Source organism: Wasmannia auropunctata, unplaced genomic scaffold (assembly GCF_000956235.1).
Source record: "Wasmannia auropunctata unplaced genomic scaffold, wasmannia.A_1.0 LD336106.1, whole genome shotgun sequence".
In the NCBI taxonomy this organism is placed as follows: Eukaryota; Metazoa; Arthropoda; class Insecta; order Hymenoptera; family Formicidae; genus Wasmannia; species Wasmannia auropunctata.
In genome coordinates this window covers 194,961-213,795 of record NW_012026784.1, presented here as the reverse complement: position 1 = coordinate 213,795, position 18,835 = coordinate 194,961, and the positions used below count along the sequence as shown (strand labels likewise).

The window sequence follows — 18,835 nt, the reverse complement described above, 5'->3', positions numbered from 1 at the left end:
ATAATGCTCAAACTTTAGCAGCACTCCGCCGCAAGAGGAATAGAATAATTTAGAACAAGAAACAATTAGACTCTTTATTAACAATATGCCTAAACGAATAATACACAAAATAATACACAAATTAATAAATGCGAGAGGAGGCAATACACATTACTAAGTGTGCTCGCGAGCGCGCGCGCACACCTCCCCCCACACATATACACACTTGCGCGCGGGCGCGCGCACGCACACACACGGGATCAAATTCCTGCCACGTACACGCCGTTGATCCTGAGTATAACGTCGAGAGCAGGACACCTGCATAAGTACACGCACTTACAGTGATGAGATTAAAAAGAATTTAATTTCTAAGAATGTTTAAGATTTAAAGTTTTCTTTTTATTTTTTTTTATAAAGTTTTCTACAATAATTTGTTTATGAGTTATATTGAGTAGACAAAAAAAAATAGCCCGTTTTGTAACACTTTTTTTAAAACACTATAACTTTGTCAAAAAAAATTGTAGAAAAATGATCAAAAAATGGATTTGTTAGGAAATCAGTGAGCTTGAAAACTTATAAATTTTTATGCCAGACAGCCGACTTTCCTGAGCAGCGCAATAGTTTAAAAAAAAAGAATTTTTTCTTATTTTTCTAAGCTTGATTTCAACGTCCGCCATTTTATAAAGCATTTCTAAAACTCAATTTTGATTTTCTTAGTTATCAAAGGGAATGTTTAAGCTTTATTTTGAGATTAGATTTATTTCAATACAATAATTTTTCATAAAGTTACCGCTATTAAAAGATACTAAAAATTTGAGCTAAAATTTAGGTGCCCGGTTTTTTTGCGGGTGAGTATATAAAAAATATACGTTCTTATTTTTTTAAATTATTTTTTCTTTTTTTTTCTTTTTATGATTTTTTTGCACAGATACTTATGAACAGGAATTTTAGAGGAAAAATATATATAGACATACATATTTTACCTATATATAATTATACAAAATGGAATATGTTCATAAATGTTTTTTCTTTAAAAATCCTGTTTATATATACAATATAATAATAATAAGAAATAAAAAATAATAAAATATATATGTTGCAGCCTTTTTGTATAATCAGCCTTTTTGCAAAAAGGCTAGCCTCTTTGCAAAAAGACGTCTTTTTGTATAACGCCTTCAAAAATGGTTTGGGTTAAGTTAGTTTGAAACGAGGTGGAGCGCCCCCCCCCCCGTAAGGGGGGCTCAACATACTGCCACCACGCGTGTACTTTACAACGCAAAGCCAATGATCTACATGGGTTTGCAGTGAATGTTTGCAATAAATGACCTAACCCAAACCATATATTTCATGGCTTTATCCAAAAAGGCGTCTTTTTGCAAAAAAGCTGATTATACAAAAAGGCTGCGACACATATATATATATTTTTTTTTCTGAAAAATTTTTTAATATGATAGCGGCGATTTAACGTTTATCTATAGGTTTTTCTTTTTTTCTACGAAAGGCTTTAATAGTTATTATTGTATCATATATCAAGATCTATAATTTAGTTTCTTTTACTATGTAATTTAAAATTATAAGAACATTCGTAAATTATTATTATATAAAATTAAACAAAACAAAATATTAATTAGATACAGAACTTACTTTGGGAGCTGTATGAAAAATTTAAAGTGAACCATCTTTTGTGGAAATAATTAAAATTATAAAGGATTGTTGGAATTGTTAAACATAAGACAGAAATAAATACGTTATTTCCACATGTTCCAGGTCGATTTCGGTGATGTTTTCATACCACTTGACTTGAAGGTACCGAAATTGCAAGTACTTCCTGAATTTTCGAGATTGGCGCACGGCCTCCGCAGCGGCAACATCAGTATTCTAGACAGCAAAACGATCTACATTCCAAATTTGCATTACGACGGTGGCGGACCGGACGCTTACTTCTGGGTAGGCAATGGCTCCGAACCTAGCCATTTTGGTATCAAGGTTCCCAATGAAATGGGCAGGTCAGTTGATACACAAAGTCACAAACAGTGTAAAACAATTAATGATTTAATTTTTATAAATACTTATTACTTTTTTTATAAAAAATCTAAAATTATACAAATAATTATACAAGGAGTAAATAAATATCAAAAATAAATTTATTTAAAAACTGCAAGTTTTTTTAAATATATTTTAAAAGTTTATTTTAACTTTTTAATAGGTTTTATATAATTATTTTTAATAACGTTTTTTTTTTAAGTATATGCTTTAAGGAGGCATATACATCTAGACACGTTAAAACAAAGTTTAACTTTGCGAATTTTTTACGAAAAAACGAAAAGAGATAGAGAGGTTTGTTTCATTAAAAATATCATATTTTTTTCTTTTTAAATGTATATTTTATTAAAAAATTATTTAAAAAATGGCTTTGCTATTTAACTTTTTCATAGTCGTATTTTGAAAACGGCTTTTGCAGTCACCACTGCTGTTTTTACAGGACTCATCTGAAAGCAAAATGCAACGAGTTATATAAAGTTAAACATAAATCTAGTTCCCTACGAAGCCGTTTTTCAAAATATTGCATTTGAACAATGTGACAACTGGTCAAAGTCAACGTTACGATTTATCACTTTAAATCTTGCTGGTTTTTTGGCTGCGAAAAAAACGAAGCATTGTAAAAAAAATCCTATGTAAAGAACTAGTTTTTAATGTCTAGAAAAAGCATGTAAAATTGCAAATTAATCGGTCAAACCATTTTCGAGATATAGTGGTCACGCGTTTTGAAAACCACGTTTCGAGAAAAACGCATTTAAAGTTTTACATTCAGATTACACTACACTAATATTAAAAATTTTATTTACATTGAATCAATGCTTCTCCAGAACTATAAAGCAAACTCTCTACTGAAGTGGATGCTTTCAAAAAATCGCTAATTTACGATCCGGTCGCAGACATGACGCAACAGAGATGGATGTTTGACGCGCTTAGCGTGCTCGAACCTACTCGACTATAATTTCGTGTAACTTTTTCATCTTTCGTCGGATCAACTTAAAACTTTACAAAAACATTCTTAAGACATCATACTTTAAAAATATGTATTAAAAAAAATCTTTTTTTTACCTCTCTAGGTGTATATGCTCCCTTAAGAAATTATCTTAGAGTTGTCTTAGAAAACACAATGTTTTAAACGTTCTAGACTTTATAATACTTTAAAAAAACAAATTATTTTTTAGAAGAAAAAATCGATTTTTTAAATTGTTTTTTAAATATTTATATATAATATTTCTAAATATCTGATTCTTAAAAAGAATTTTACTTATAGCCCTGATTTTGCTAATTAACGCTAACATTTATTTTAAAAAAGCTTTATTGTAAAGCTTTTTAAACACGTTTTCTCCAATACATTTTCATCCAATACATCAAGATATGCACGATAATTCAGCCATATTTTTTGTAGTTTTTAATGAAAATTTAATAAATATTTTTCATACTAATTTCTATAGTTTCTCGAATTATTTTAAAAATTTTACTTTTATAAAGTAAAAAAATAGATTTTGATAAAAAAATAATTCTTTTTTAAAATGACCTAAAAAATACAGTTGTTTAAAAATAAGAAATCTGGTTTAATCGAGAGATCATAACTATAATGCTATTTTATAATAAGAAACATTTTTTATTCAGATTTAGACCATTGTATGAATTTAAATCGTGCGAACCATTTGTAAGTTACAAGAAAAACAACAATGGATGCATTATTTCCGCACAAAAAATAAAAATAAATTTTTTTAATTGAACGTAACTGTGTTATATAATTAATTGCATACGTATATAAAATTTAAAGAAATTTATTTAGTAGATTTGTTTAGTATTATAAATTTTTTAAAATAAATTAATACTGTCGGTTTTTGGACTTAAAAAGGTAATTTACTCCTTTAATTTAAACCATTTCATTCAATTTACTGAGACGATTATTAATCTCATATAATTCATCGACAGTTTGGCACCATTAAGAGGATACCAAGGAGAGGACATTGAGATCGTCTTGCCAGGGAACTTGACGGTGTACGACATCAACTGGCTCGCAGTATGGTGCGTTGAATACGCACACAATTTCGGACATGTTCTAATTCCAAAGGACCTCGACGTACCTCCGGCGCTCGGCCAGACGAAAATTACGGTAAACCAAAATGAGTTCTCCAATCCGCCGACCTAATATGCCTTAAACTTTCGTGCCTTACGTACCCTCATTAACGTTCACTGTGAAATGATAATATACGCGGCTCTGCTCTTTGATATACACGATGAAAAGCTTCGCTATAATAGAGACGAATTGAATGCACTATGAAGAGGGACTTTTGCGTCTTTATATAATAAAATACATACAGTCGCTAATATTTTAGGTTCAATGAAAATCGCGCGAGCAAGATTTAATTACTTCAGTTATTTTAAGCAATAATATCTTCTGGAAGCTAAATAAAAGCAAGGATGTAGATTTCATCTTGAGAAATTCTTAATCCTACAACTCTCTCTGAGATATATAACGAAACCATTATCACGCTTGATCGCATAAATTTAATCATTGTATTCTTCTTAATAACGTTGCTATTGATTTTCAAATGGAACAGCCGCCGTGGTGGTACAATCCAGTAAGTACAACGCGATCGATGCACGATTTTGCCGATAAGGATGATAATCAATAATCTCTCCGTAGTGCAGTTACAGGTCACAGGATTGCGAACTTTTCTTCTTTCAGACGAGCAGCACACCGACGCCTAAGCAGGTAACCAATTGCAAGGAAATGCTCGATGGCCGTGTTCAAGTGCAATGGCAGCTACAGGGCGAGGACGTGCGGATAAAGATTTCAGGACGCATCAAGGAAGATCAGTATGTGGCGTTCGGGTTGTCGGGTCGGGATGGCAAGGCCGAGATGATCGGCGGCGACGTCGTCGTGATCGGATACAATAATAAAACCGGCAAGTTCATCGCCGAGGATTACTACATGACGGACATAGCTCAGTGTGATGGCAAGAGGGGCGTATGCCCGGATCAGAGGATCGGTGGAAGGAACGATGCGATACTTGTGCACGGGGAAAGGAAGAATGGCATAACAACGGGTACGTTTTTATTTTAAACGTTATAAATAACGATAGTGATGGAAGAAATAATACAATAACTGCTGCGTTCATTTCCTTTGGTAATTTTACTTTTCACGCGACTTAAACAATGTTGATCTTACATAGAAAATGCAGTTACTAGTTATACAGTTAGTTAAATTTACTAGTTATATAACAAAAATTTATGAATAATTTTTGATTGAATAATTCAATTATATCCAACCAGAACAACAGATTACAATAATAATGTCAAAATGATGTTAAAATGAATTGTGACCGAACAAAAAATAATTTTTAGTAATCATTTTGGAGCCATTTTGATGACTTTTTATTTTGTTTAGATATTTAATAGATAAATAAAAATAAAAATGACGTAAATAAATAGAAATTTTATAGTTAAAATTTATTTAAATGCTACTTGCGATTTTTAATGTGAGAAATAAAAATTATTTCCGAAATGTATTTGCGTCAATTTGAGTATTTATTATACATTAAATTAACTGAAATACGAAACAAGAATTATCATTAATATGATGCCATTTATTTCAATTGCAGTTACATACACACGTCCTCTAAGGACTAACGAGCCAGAGAAGGACAGGATGATTCCGGAAAGGGAAACGAGTGTGATCGCCGCCATTGGATCTCTCAATGCTCGGGGCGAAGCCAATGCTCATGAGAGATTCGATAAGACCACCGAGGATATTCGTATCGATTTTACGTCGAGGAATGTTCACGAATGTACAAATTCCCTGTACAATATTCCGGATGAGCCCGATATTGAACCCTGGCCGCCGGCTGTTATCGACGATAAGAATATTTTCCACGCAAAAATTGGGCCGACTGGTGCTCAGAGAGGATACTCACGAATCACAGGTATTAACATGTTATGACCGAATTACACATCTAACTTATTCTTATTTATTAAGTAAAGCTTTATATTAAATGTTTGCAATTCCAGTACAAAAAATTTATACTTGTTTTATAATTTGGAATTTGGAATTACTTAATTAAAATCTAATTATAAAAGATAGTATTATTATTATTATTATTATTACTATAGAAATAGTATCTGTTGTAGTGATAAATTTGCAAATGTATATTTTATTTTATCATTGTGTGGTACAAAACAAAACAATGTTAAATAATACTAACAATGTGATAATCTTGAACGGTAATAATTTTTTTTATCTTTAAAGTGATATAGTATATTTTAAGGCCAAGGATTGATCAGTGATCCTTATTGCAATTTAGGTACACCCTCTTGGGGCATCGCATGGTATATCAACGATTTGTTGATTCCGGAGATCACCGTCGAGCGAGGAGAAACTTATACCTTCATCGTGGAGGGTGGAAACGATCCTGCCAATCCCACTAAGTGAGTCGTATTCTTACTTGCGATATAATACCGTTGACAGAGCATATACACAATGCTCGAGATTATAAATCGCTACATATATAATATTTCCAGTATGACGTTGTGAAACATATTATTGTGTGTGAAACGTTCATATACCTTTTTTGATATAGGTATCATCCGTTCTACATAACCGACAGTCCGATAGGTGGTATCGGGCAAGAGCAAGATAGAGAGAAACCACGAAGGGAAGAAAAGATATTTGCTGGCGCAGAGTACGATTCCAAAGGATATCTTTACCCGACCGCAGCCGGTCGTTATTGCGAATGGGTCCGCACCACGGTGGATGACGCGAATAATTACGAGACGTTTGAGAGCTTCTTCCAAACGCTTGAACTCAAATGTGACAAAGGCGAGCCCGCCAAGCTCGAATGGACTGTGAAAGAGGACACGCCGGACTTAGTCTACTATCAGGTATACTAATATTTACAGGACTTATGAGGGAAAGACAAAAGTCGAATAACTAGTTGCGAATATATATTGTTTTCACAGCTTTATTAAAATTTTTATTAGATTTTCCGAGAAGATTTTAATATCAAACTTTATGCAACTTTTTCTTATTTAGTGTTTCAGGCACGCTCATCTGGGCTGGAAGATCAACGTCGTCGACCCAGGACGATTGCAGAGAAATATTAGCGGTGTCAGTCAAGTTTTGCCTACGTTTATGACGTTCGTGGCGTCCATCATCGCACTCCTTTTATTCTCGAGATGAATCATTGCGTTTTCTCCTGTCAACGTGGAACAAATAATAGAAGACAAAGATGATGATGAATTCTGATCGCTATAAGATGATTACGAAAGCTACAACAATGTACACACGATTGTTAAATCGACGAAACACATACAAGGTTGTAAGAAAGTATTTAGTACGTAAGATCTACTCATAAGGTAAAAGATTAGCAAAATATTTTTAAGACCTATCAGATTCAATATTTCATATTATATACATATGAGATATATATTATATATAATATATACATATACATATACACACAGGTACACGCATACATATATACATGTATGAACATGAACGCAAAATTTCCATACTCTTTGACAATATTAAAGTCGAGCTGACAATAATGATTAGAAATGAGTAACCAAATTTTGACAATAATCGTGATCAGGACTGAATAACCGATGAAATTCTGACAATAATTATAATCAGAACTGATTGTGAGTAATTAATGAAATTTTTGACAATAACGAACGATTGTTCATTATTAGGGGAAGGATCCATCAAAATGCGGGAACGAGCTGATTAGCACGTAACTATAGATATAAATTTGATGCGGAGGAAAATGGAGGTGCATCAGCATGTACAATGTAAATTTTGCACAAAACTATAGTAGATCTTAATGTAATTTTAAATCGACGCTAATACGTAAGAAATACATTTATAAATGCTGTCGACTTGACAATAATACGTAGATTAGTCAATCGAGAGAAAGAAAGAGAGAGAGAGAGAGAGAGAGAGAAAAAGAGAAAGAGAAAGAGAGAAAGATAAGAGAGATAACGAAATGCGAATTATGTACAAGAAAGTAAAGAAAAAGTAATACTTAAGGGTGATGTGCAAGTTACAAACTATCCCCTATACGTGTAACAATGCTATAATATGTATATACTATAGAGTGGACCTTCCTAAAACGGAATGAAAGTATAAAATGTGCCTTGGGTACAGATAATAAATGTCTTTAATTACAAGGATTAGGACCCACTCGGCAAAAGGACACCGTCTAGTACTTTGGAACTGGTCTCTTGTGCGCGAAGCGTGTCGCATGAGTAAAGCTACGGATATTTTATAGAAAAAAAATATTATAGAGAAGAAACTATTTCAAAAACTATTTCTTCAATTATTCAAATACAATTTTAATTACGTTTACTATATGTTTCATATCGACGTAACTGTAATTGTTAAGCAATGTATTCGTGTGTATTTCGCGAATACCAAGAATATATCTCGCTCGCAAGTATATAATAAAAGAAAGAAACATAAAATTATTTAAAAAAAAAGATATCAAAAGACGGCCTGCGGCAGACATTTCATATAATAAATAACATATCGCAAAACATACAAGGGATATGTAAGACGTGCAACCAAGAGAAATCAGCAGAATACATAATCAACTTAGAGTAGTGAATTTAGTGTAACGTCTCTCTTGTAAAATGTCAAGATTTTCCTTTGACTACTGTATAAGTATGGACTGATAGTAATTAACTTCATACGTGGCGTGTCGCCAAGCTGGAAGATGTAGACTCTACCCCTGTCAGTAATTTTCTGCGGGGAGGGGAAAGGCTTCTGTGAAATCAGCGTGTTTACGACGTGTAGGAAAGGTACTGAGTTCGTTTTTGATTTCTTTCGATTTGAGATTTTTTCCGGCTCCCTATCAATTTTCAACATAACATTTGACACATTTTGATATATTTGACATTTTTTTACTGACTGCGGCGAAGCCTAAAAATCGAAGTTCGATAACTCAATCAACTTTAGCTCGGCGACACTGGGCATATGTCTTTTACATAGTAAAAGTGGGGGGACTAGCTACCAATTCATATTTATATAGTCAAAGAGTTTTTCAATGTGTGTCCAGCTCCTAAGTGCCGGGGTGTCCACGAAATTCACAGCAGCAAATTCTTTGCGATTTAACCGCTTAACGCACGAAGACCAGTCTGTATTTAATTATATGCGTATATGCATAACACAAGTGTCATACATATACCGAACAGAAAAAACTCTCTGAAAACTTACAATATTTAACTTTAAAAGCGAGGCGTTAAAAAGAGAAAGGAGAAGCATTAAATATAGGGATGCTAATTACCGTGTAAGTAAATAAATGACAATAAGAATCGTTTGATCGGTTTGTGTCACTGAATTTTCGATATGACAATACTTAAGAGCAATTCCGAGATTAATAACGAGATCTTTTTGCTCGAGACGTAGGCTATGTCGCTATATTTTTCATCTGTTTATTCTTTTTTTCTTTTTCTAAGGAAAACCGTTTGAAAGTAACAGATTCTAGTTTGTAAGCGGATAAAACTCCTACTTCTGTGAATGACAATAATAAATTATCAACTTGCTGGATCTACAATAGAAGCGGGCTGCTCCCGGAAAAGGCCGCTTTTCCATTTTTAGATCACAATTATAATCGAAACTCGCAAATTTACAATAACGAATTACATGTGTACGAATCAATCATTCGCCCATATTAAATGTACGAGACAAATTATAAGCTGTGTATTATTCTGCAATAAAATATAAGTCGTAAGTCGCGTAGGTAAAGTGTTCCATTCATGATGTATATGTACAGATGATGCAGATATATAGACAATAACGTATAGATAAATATATCGTTCGTAGTGTGAGTACAAATAAAATTTCATTATAATTTCAATTAATTAACGAAGTTAAATTGAACATGTAAATAAGTTTGTCTTAGTTCAAGTCGTTGAAGTTTAAGTAATTGAAGGATTTGTTACAACAGTGGACTAATTCATTCACTGTTTTGTAATAATGGAGAAAATAAACTGTAAAGTTAAAGTGATGAACTTTAATGTTCATTTTCTTCATTTTTATAAAATATTATAAAATGTAGTTAGCCTACTGTTGCAGCAAACCCTCCAATTTATTATCTTCTCTGTCGTGCGTTTGTGCATGTTTCTCGAAATCGTTATTTGCCGAAATTAATTAATTTCGCGAAATTACGTAAAGTGAAAAGAAATACTTGTATATGTTTTTGCATTAATCAATAATTTCTGTGACACATTTCCGCGAGCCGAGCTTCAAGTTGCTCGCGTTTACTTACTTTATGTTACGTTTTTTAAGTTTGGTCGGCGCATATTTCTATTTTTCCAGGAGCAGCCTGACGACGTCCCAAGTTGTTAGTTCATAAGAGACAAATAATAGCTTAGGTCCTAAGGGAACTTTTCGGCTAATATTACTGTACATTAATACGTATGAAAAAAGAGGATAAATGAAAAACGTATTTGTGGAAAAAAATGCCTCCGGAGACTAAATTCAAAATATTAGTCGTCCGGCACAACATGCGAGCGGCTACCGTCAATGTTGTACAGTTTCAAACGTGATTTCGAATTGTTAGTGGTACTTAGCGTGTAATATATTTACAACTCTAGATCTATCTTTGAATTAATATTATTAAAACGGTCTACTTGTAAGCTTCCATCCATGCACGGTTATTATGTAAGACACGTGGAGCGACAGAGATATAGAATGCGGTAAGATAGAATGAAACTCTTATCGCGTTACCGTGTACGAATGCAATTTTCCATAAGCAGCGGATTCCGCGATGAGAAGTAGCTATATCACATTAACGATAGGTTTTACAAGAATTTTGGAATAACGTCTTAGCGCATCTTCCGTTGCGTTTTAATTGCAATATGCCTTTATAGATTTTATACGTTTTTCGAAGTCTGTATTTACGCGTGAAATCTGTGTTACAAACAGTGTCACTATTTAACTCTCTAAAAATGCTCTGTATAATTATTTTATAATACTTATTATATAAAAGCGTTGATATAGTTCCGATTAGCAATTACCAAGAAGTTTTTGCAATACTTTATCTCTATACATCATATATATTTTACCGTAAATTTTAGAAAAGAAAAGTTCTGATTAATGTAAACTAATTGCAAGTATTAGTATTGTTGCTTTTACTTTATATTTTCATCGCCATTCATTGTATATACTCGTTACTTTAGTTTTTAATGTAACGCAAAAATAACACGATATTGCAAAAGCTTCTCTTTCTTATTCTCGTTATATTTCTTTTTTATTCGCGCGAATTATTGTATATGTTTTTTCAAAACTGTACAACTAGCTTTGTATGCCCAGACTAATATTTCGGACAATATACTGTAAAAACAATCGTTTAAATACGAACGGTCTTGTAACCTCTTGGTAAGGGGAGTAATTAGCTGTAAGAGTTCGAGATAAAAATTATTTTAAAGTTTGTATTAAGCAAGGAACGAAGCATTGTTAATATGTGCGGAACGACAGAATCATATAACGTTTAATACTTGTGCAAGTATTGCGTTCCGCAAAAGCCTCATTTTGTGGTTTATTAATCGCAATTTAGGAACGGTTGCAACAACATCAATGCTAATTTTATATTTTCCTTTCCATATTATTTACAGAGCTGTTTCTCAGAAAAATACATTTTAGTTATAATTAATTCAATAATGAGAAAATAATCAGAAAAGATTTATGAAATTTCATCGAATTATGCTTTTCTAATTTTCGAAAAATTAGAAATTTTTTAGTTTCACAACTTTAAAATTTAAAAATAAATCTTAGCATGTTGTTAACTTTACAGGATTAGATATTTAATTTAAAAGACTATTTTAATGTTTATTGATTTTTATTTCAGTTATTCATTTTTAGATCATTTTTTTTTACAACGTTGTCAATTGAAATTGTGCAAATTAAACCATATGTTATATCTATTTGATTATTTTTTCTTTGCTATCTTTGAATATATTAATGTCTTATTAATGAAAAAAGCTCTGCTAAAAAAAATTTTCGTTAAATATTTCATAACATTTTTAAGAAAGAATATTTTATATTTTAAATTTACAAAACATTTCTGAAAAAAAACCTTAAACTTTTTCAGATTTCTATTTTTTTCCGAAAATTATAGAATAAAAAATCTCTATTTCAGAATTTACATAGAATTCTAGAAAGATATAGACTTTCTCAGCACTTCTGAAAAGTGTTTTAAATAAAAAATTTGAGAATGTTCTAACAAATTAGAAAATAGAAATATAAAGATTTGTAAGAAAAATTTTCATTTATAGGAAAAAGTTTAATAAACGCCAATTGATGTTGATGTATCCGATCCCTAGAAGGAATAAGAAAATTTTCGCAAAAATTGGTGATCTAATTGGTCATCATTGGAAAAATCTCATAGGAAGAACACTCATTTTTAAACACTTTTTAAATACATCGTTCTGCATACGAAAAGCGCACACGTTTCGTATCGAAAGGATAGAATATTACATGTAGTGAATGAAAGTATTAACCGGCGAACGAAATTTGATCGTCTTGCAGGACTAGCGCGCGCGTGTCGAACTGTATCCGAGGAACGTTGAAATTGTCAACCCTTTCATTTCTCTTCAGCATTTACATGTTAGGCTAGCTTAACTAACAACCAACTCCACTAATCGTCTACTCGTTATGGCGGACACTCTATCCAAGATGTTCGTTTATCTCCTGTTTCAAGCAAATGCATGTACTATACGAGTTAAATCTGGTAAAAATATTTGCAAGAATGCCGAAAATTTCTGGCATGATACTCTCTTTTTATCGTGAGCCACATAAATAATAAATAATACCGTGCTGAAAGAAATAGGAAATAAGGATCTTTTCGAGCGCTTCTTGAATCTATCAAATGTATCATCATTCCTTTAATTAATTTCAAGTGAATATGTACGCAAATAACGCGAATGGTTGAAAGATGTCTAAAGGCGTCCAATTTAAAGAAAAGAAGTCAAATTTAAATGCTCAAACATATTTTAGTCGTACTTCATATGTGTAACGTAACATTTTTGAAATCTTCTGAGATCTTGTCTTTCAGCGCGGTCAAGATTCAAATATTTTTTGTGCTTCGAGCTTCCAACTCATGTATTTGAAGCGAAAAAATTTATGATGGTTTTCTCATATATGCATTAGAGAAAGTTATTCTAAATGATATCTGTAGCTCTCTTCATTCATTCTAAAGTTTGCCTAGAGATTATTAAGATATCAATGCTCATAGTTTCATCGTCGCGAGCACACGTAAAATACTTAATGACAAGTCAATCCTTACTGTTTAAATCGTAATTTGACATATCTCGTAAGATAAAAGGAAAAAAAAAGAAAGTCGGTCAACGTCAATCGCGGATCGCGCGAGCGTCGTTAAAATCTTGATTGTTTAGTAGATAGAGAACTTTGTCGAAAATGTTAATTTTCTTTATATAGTCTATATGTAATGTACTACCGTATAAATGTCTCTCTCAGTTGACCTGTACCGTTATTTAGAAGGCGTACGCGTTCCGATCATCAAAATCAAAGCCACGCGTTCGAATGAAGGGAAATTTTGAAAAGAAGACTGCTCCCTGTTCTTCGACAGAAAAAAAAACCATCGTTCTCTTTGACAATAAAATAGAATACGCAATTAATTATATCACTATTGCTCTTCAAATGGCATTTGTTCGGATTTCAATAGAGTGCATCATTGTCCATTTTCAGACATTCTTATTATTTTTGCATTTCGTACGAGCACGCGTATTTGTACGAGTATACGTTGCCACGCGCGAATTTTATGCGCATATTATGCGATCTGATTAAGATACGTGATTAAAGTGTCTGTCAACTGTAAAATTGAGTTCTAAGTGTCGTTCTAAGTGGCGAGAAATGTGTCTCAGGATGTTCTGCTCTTTTACGGACTTAATGAGTTTCATTGCACGTTTCACACATTAATCTTAATGGCTTTGATAGCGCCACATTTATTAATATAATTGGGTAAAAGGAGCATATCTAAGTAATCACGAGGTATATGATATATTATGATTACGAATTATTGAACATTGTATCAAATTTTATATTCACTTCTTGTGGTTGACAATAAACTGGTTTTATAAAAAAAAAAAAAAAAAGAAAAAAAAGAACCATGAAGATTGTCTCATTTAATACGACGGCTAGAAAAGCCAGCAAGTGTCTGACCAATATAAATAATATGTCACTGTAAACAACAAATACGGTCTACACAGTAATATATTATTATACATTTAAACTTTATTTCGGATATCCCCAAGGATCTTTCTTTTGGTCCATTAAAACGAGAGAAGATTCACAAATCTTTTTGAAGACCTCACGTAATCTTCCCTTTGAAAATACCTATAAAGACAATGATATGTTAATACAAATGTTTCTTGTAAAATTAACATTTAAATGTTATAATAGTTATTTTGCTGCTCATACATACTTTGTACAACTGATGTTGCTCAGAGGCAAGTACGTCAGCCAGTTGAATGCAGCCATCGTGCTCGTTCATTTCGGACATAACTGAATGTAGCAAAAGTGTGACTTTAGGGATACAAAGCTCTCGCAATTTCTCCAACTGATGTTCCCTAAGTTCATCCTCGGGCGTGCACGGCTCCTCGTTACTACCCTTCGAATCGACGAGCCAACCGCCGTCAGGGAATAATAAAACATTAAACAATAATTGTTTTACAGCCTGAAAAAGGAACAAATTTAGCTTTGTATCTCTCTTCTCCCAATTCGGTTTCGCGTTCACATTTTTTGTGTACCTTTGTATGATGCTGCATCGTAGACTTCCATCTTTCGAATTCTAAATTATACTGTGTCTTTCTATGATCGTACGCAACCTTTTCCGTAAAAGTGGCATACGCAGGTAACTCTTCCGGCAGCGTAGGTTTACCGTGATGATAATGAGAGAACCATTCACCGAAACCCTCTTGGGCGTCAAGATATGTTTTATAACAAAGGTATTCCCTTATTGATGCCGCCGCTTTCTTGGACAAATTATTGGTTATCGTAAGATTGAGCGTGCAGTCTATAGTCGGATAATCGGTCATAACTGATTCAATCGAATCTGATGGGATCTATACAACATACAGAACAATTACTATTTAACTATATAAAAGCGATCGATTACAGAATTATTTATAAACTGCGCTAAAAATTTTGAAAAAAAATTTATATAATTATTATAATTATTTTCAGTTTTTACCTTGTTAAATGCTTTTCGCGCCGCATCGATCTTTTCGTTAGTCAGGAAGTACCTAATAAGCGCGTTTGTTTGCCGTAATGCTTCTTCTCTCTGACTTTGATAAAAAATCAGCCAATCCAGACCATTAATCTTTTCCATGTCCGCCTCGGTGATGGTCCCTTTTAAGTCCGTTGGGTCAGATTCTATGTTTTTCTTACGTATATTCTCCACTACCAATTTCGTAATCGCTTCTACATTCAAGTTCGCGTCTTCCGCCGCACGCAGACATTTCTTGCGCTGTTCGTGCTCTTTAACACTCTCTAAATATGAGGCATAGTTGGTTATTTGATCCTCCTGAGGTAACGTAGCTGTGTAGAACGCAATCAAAGTCGGATCGCCCATTTCAATAAGGACACGAACGTACGCCAGCAGTACTTTATCTTCTACTTTATCCTTTGTACTTTTCCCGATCTGTCTGAAGAATAGTATTAGATGTGCCAGAAATCTGAGGAACTGCGAGTCGCAAGCGCCGACATCTATCATATTTTCAATCTCTTCCATTAATTTTGGTATTTGATCTAATATTATATATTTTTGAATTAAATGATCGGGTTTGTTAGACTGGGCACGTATTATCGGATTTTTTGACGCGTGCAGCTCTTTGAACGCGTCTTCCAATGAGATTTCATTCTTCCAATATTCTTCTGGCATAATTGTATAAATTTTCACCATCATTAACCTCAGTGCTGATTCGACTTTGATATCTAGAAGGCTCTTTACGTACGCCCACAATGCATCTTGCCATGATGACGCTATCTGTAGTAATAGTTGGATATTGCCACAAAGACTTGCGTATATGGCACGATAGAATACACCTGCATGGAAAATATTTATCTTCTCTATATTTATGAATAAACAACACAGTTAAGTCAACAGGGAGTTTCCTTTAACTCGAGCATTTAGAATAGAATTTAAAATACAATCTGTTGTTTTTAATACAATAAAATATCAAAAGGAAAAATTGTGTCGAAGAAGCAAATATAATAGCAAAAAATATAAGCAAAAAATATTTCTGAAAGTCATATTTTTTGAGAATTCAAGATTATTTTTAAAAATAAAATTATAAAATTAATTTTCTTACACATAATTTTTCTAATTATTCTGTATTTAAAAATATTACAGAGTTATAAAAAAATTATTTGAGATATTTTTTATTTTAGTCTGGCATATTTCAATATAAAATATAAGATATCTCATAACTATTCATTTTTTAACAGTTGTATGTGAATATTTTTATGCACAGAATAATGAAATGAATCAACTGGTATAAAGAAAACATATAATTGCTTTGAAAAAATCATGCAATTAGAAATATAAAATTACGTTCTAAAATTAAAGGAAACAGCCTAAATTATGCATTATAAAAGTTAGAATTGATTAAAAAAGTTAACTTAGGAAATACTATAGAATTAATCTTACAATAAGTAATTTATAATAATGGCGATCTCTTTTTAATACTATTTCAGTAATATTAAATGGATCTTTACCTATGCGTTTATCTTGAGACAATTCCCAAGCACATAATTTCCAAAGACTTCTATTAGGATTTCCTTCGATTGGTAATTTAGTATCTGTTAATAGATTACTATAATTTGGATCGTGATTAGGAATCCATCCTAATAGACATGCGGCTCTCCAAGGTTGACCGCAATGCATGGCTAATGCTTGTGCTTTCTGAAGACGTCCACAACGTACCTATATAATATATATCTTGTTAAATGCAATTATATATTTTTATCCTTTTAAATTTTTATAACTTTATGTTACAAAAGATTTGTTATACGTTTATTACAATTATAAAAATATAGAATTATTTTGATCAAAATAAATTATATGTAATTTTAGTTTAGAAAAATATGTAGCCTATATATACCTCTATAAACATTCTTTTTTCAAGTCTGGCATCATCTTCTCTGTCCAGATCATGTAATGGCTTACCCTCTCGTATTGGTGCATCAGGATCGAGAGATGATACCAGTGGTCTAGATGAACTAAATGCAATTCCTAAATTTTGATTGTGCAACTGATGAACTGTATTTTCCCAAGCTACTGTTTTATCAGTAAATAACTCTATCGATGGATATCTATCTGCTTGATCCAGAGCATTTTTTTCTAGCCAGTCAATAATCAATTGATATTCCCTGATATAGCTTTCTGACTTATACAAATTTTCTATGACATCCTTCTCAGAGATATAATTGCTGTTTACTAATCCATCATGTTCCATTTGCGTAGTTAAGCCAGCACTACTTATGCGATTCTGATAGAGACAATACATCAGTCTCCACGTGTTCCTCTCACTTTCTAAAGAAATTTCTTCTTCTGTTATTTCTGTGTTCTCAACTTTCGACTGCATACCTGTTGGAACAATAATGTTTCATTAAAACTTAATATTTTGTTACAAAAAATGATCAGATCACACAGTACGAAGCTGACACCTTCAGTATCTTTCAATACCTCTCATTATGTCCAGCGTATCGGTACAGTTTTGTATAAAATCCGCGATGGTATCAAAGACCTGCGCCTCTGAGAAATGTGCCTGTACACTCTGTAGAAAGTCATAGTAGAGCTTGGCCTTGGCCTCCCGCCATGGCTCGTTTGCCTTCAGAATCGCTCCGGTCGCTGTGCTGTCTTCCATCATCTCCTTGATGGTGATGTCGTTCCTTTCCGAGCGCACCATAATGTCGCGAATCTCGTGGGGCGCGAGGGTCAGTGAGGTGTCGAGCTCTACATTGTGTAGTTTGCTCAGCCTGGGTCCCGCTGGGCATGCGATCCTATCGAGCATCCCTGGACTGTGCGTGTCGCTGAGTATCTGTTTACATTCATCGGCGTCCCTGCGCGACTGACCAGACGCCTGCAGTGATATCCTTCTCGGAGTAGTGCTCCGCTGGCCGCTTAACCTCAAAAACGATCTCCGCTGGTTGTTTTGCTGACTTAACAGACGAATAGACTGATCGAGGTTCTCCTTGACGTCGGTTAATGAATCCATCTCCTATTTGACACGGAGTGCGATCTAACAGGAAATTTTGGTTAATTAAACGTTGAAAGTACTTGAAAATGGGGTTTTCGTTATGTTGTTCCACCGGTTGGTGAATTTTACGCCTTCAAGCCATCAATCTTCAATCTCCCCTCGAGGAGGGGAATATATGATGAAAGTTGAAAGTGAAAAATTTTTTTTTTCTTTTACTCCACTGGCTGATGGATTATAGCGTCTTCAACTTTGAAAGTAAAAACCGCATGAAAAGGTTACTTTTCGGTTCCTCGAACCTCGACCACAGTATAATCAGTAGGTACACTCAGCCGAGCGAAAAAGTGAGTCTTTGCGCAGGTATCGCCGCGCAATTTTTGTTTTGGATTGGATCCAATGAAATGCAAGACGATAGTAGAGTCCTAGAAAACAGAGATACGACATTGAAGGGTATGGTCTGATTGGCTGTCTAAATCACATGACAAAGCACCAATCAAATGATCAAAGCGCCATTTTAATTCACTATTGCACCTAATGCATCAAGATACAGCTTTGTAAAGTATCTGTCTCTTATACACATCTCTGAGCG

General features: G+C 33.2%; 2 protein-coding genes across 5 annotated transcripts in view; one reads left to right on the top strand and one right to left on the bottom strand.

The window, feature by feature from the left end:
* The window catches only part of LOC105450746 (protein Skeletor, isoforms B/C), a 173,318-nt gene extending 161,934 nt beyond the window's left edge, over positions 1–11,384 (top strand). The window contains 8 exon segments of the mRNA XM_011690737.1: positions 1,747–1,985; positions 3,961–4,141; positions 4,590–4,610; positions 4,718–5,078; positions 5,634–5,954; positions 6,333–6,456; positions 6,609–6,909; positions 7,061–11,384. Of these exon segments, the coding sequence (XP_011689039.1) occupies positions 1,747–1,985; positions 3,961–4,141; positions 4,590–4,610; positions 4,718–5,078; positions 5,634–5,954; positions 6,333–6,456; positions 6,609–6,909; positions 7,061–7,207 (1,695 nt within the window). The 3' untranslated portion in view covers positions 7,208–11,384.
* A 2,578-nt stretch (positions 11,385–13,962) lies between these two features.
* On the bottom strand, positions 13,963–18,835 carry LOC105450710 (nuclear pore complex protein Nup107). 4 transcript variants are annotated; one of them, XM_011690704.1, is made up of 8 exons: positions 18,810–18,835; positions 17,736–18,071; positions 17,152–17,636; positions 16,766–16,973; positions 15,240–16,093; positions 14,797–15,111; positions 14,472–14,723; positions 13,963–14,383 (listed from the first exon to the last, which is right to left on the bottom strand). In XM_011690704.1, exons 2-8 carry the CDS (start codon positions 18,061–18,063, stop codon positions 14,282–14,284), a joined length of 2,544 nt encoding a protein of 847 aa, XP_011689006.1. In that variant the 5' UTR covers positions 18,064–18,071; positions 18,810–18,835; the 3' UTR covers positions 13,963–14,281. The 4 variants fall into 4 exon arrangements, with proteins under 4 accessions (XP_011689006.1, XP_011688991.1, XP_011688998.1 ...); XM_011690689.1 differs by lacking the exon at positions 18,810–18,835 and adding an exon at positions 18,466–18,620 and having other exon boundaries at positions 17,736–18,291; XM_011690696.1 differs by lacking the exon at positions 18,810–18,835 and adding an exon at positions 18,529–18,617 and having other exon boundaries at positions 17,736–18,291.

Excerpts from the sequence above, each read along its gene's own strand:
- LOC105450710 (XM_011690681.1), bottom strand. The coding sequence starts at position 18,267 with ATGGATTCATTAACCGACGTCAAGGAGAACCTCGATCAGTCTATTCGT. Across the intron at positions 15,112-15,239 it reads CGCGAAAAGCATTTAACAAG|ATCCCATCAGATTCGATTGA; the intron begins GTAAAAACTGAA and ends TATGTTGTATAG. Across the intron at positions 14,724-14,796 it reads CGATGCAGCATCATACAAAG|GCTGTAAAACAATTATTGTT; the intron begins GTACACAAAAAA and ends TTCCTTTTTCAG.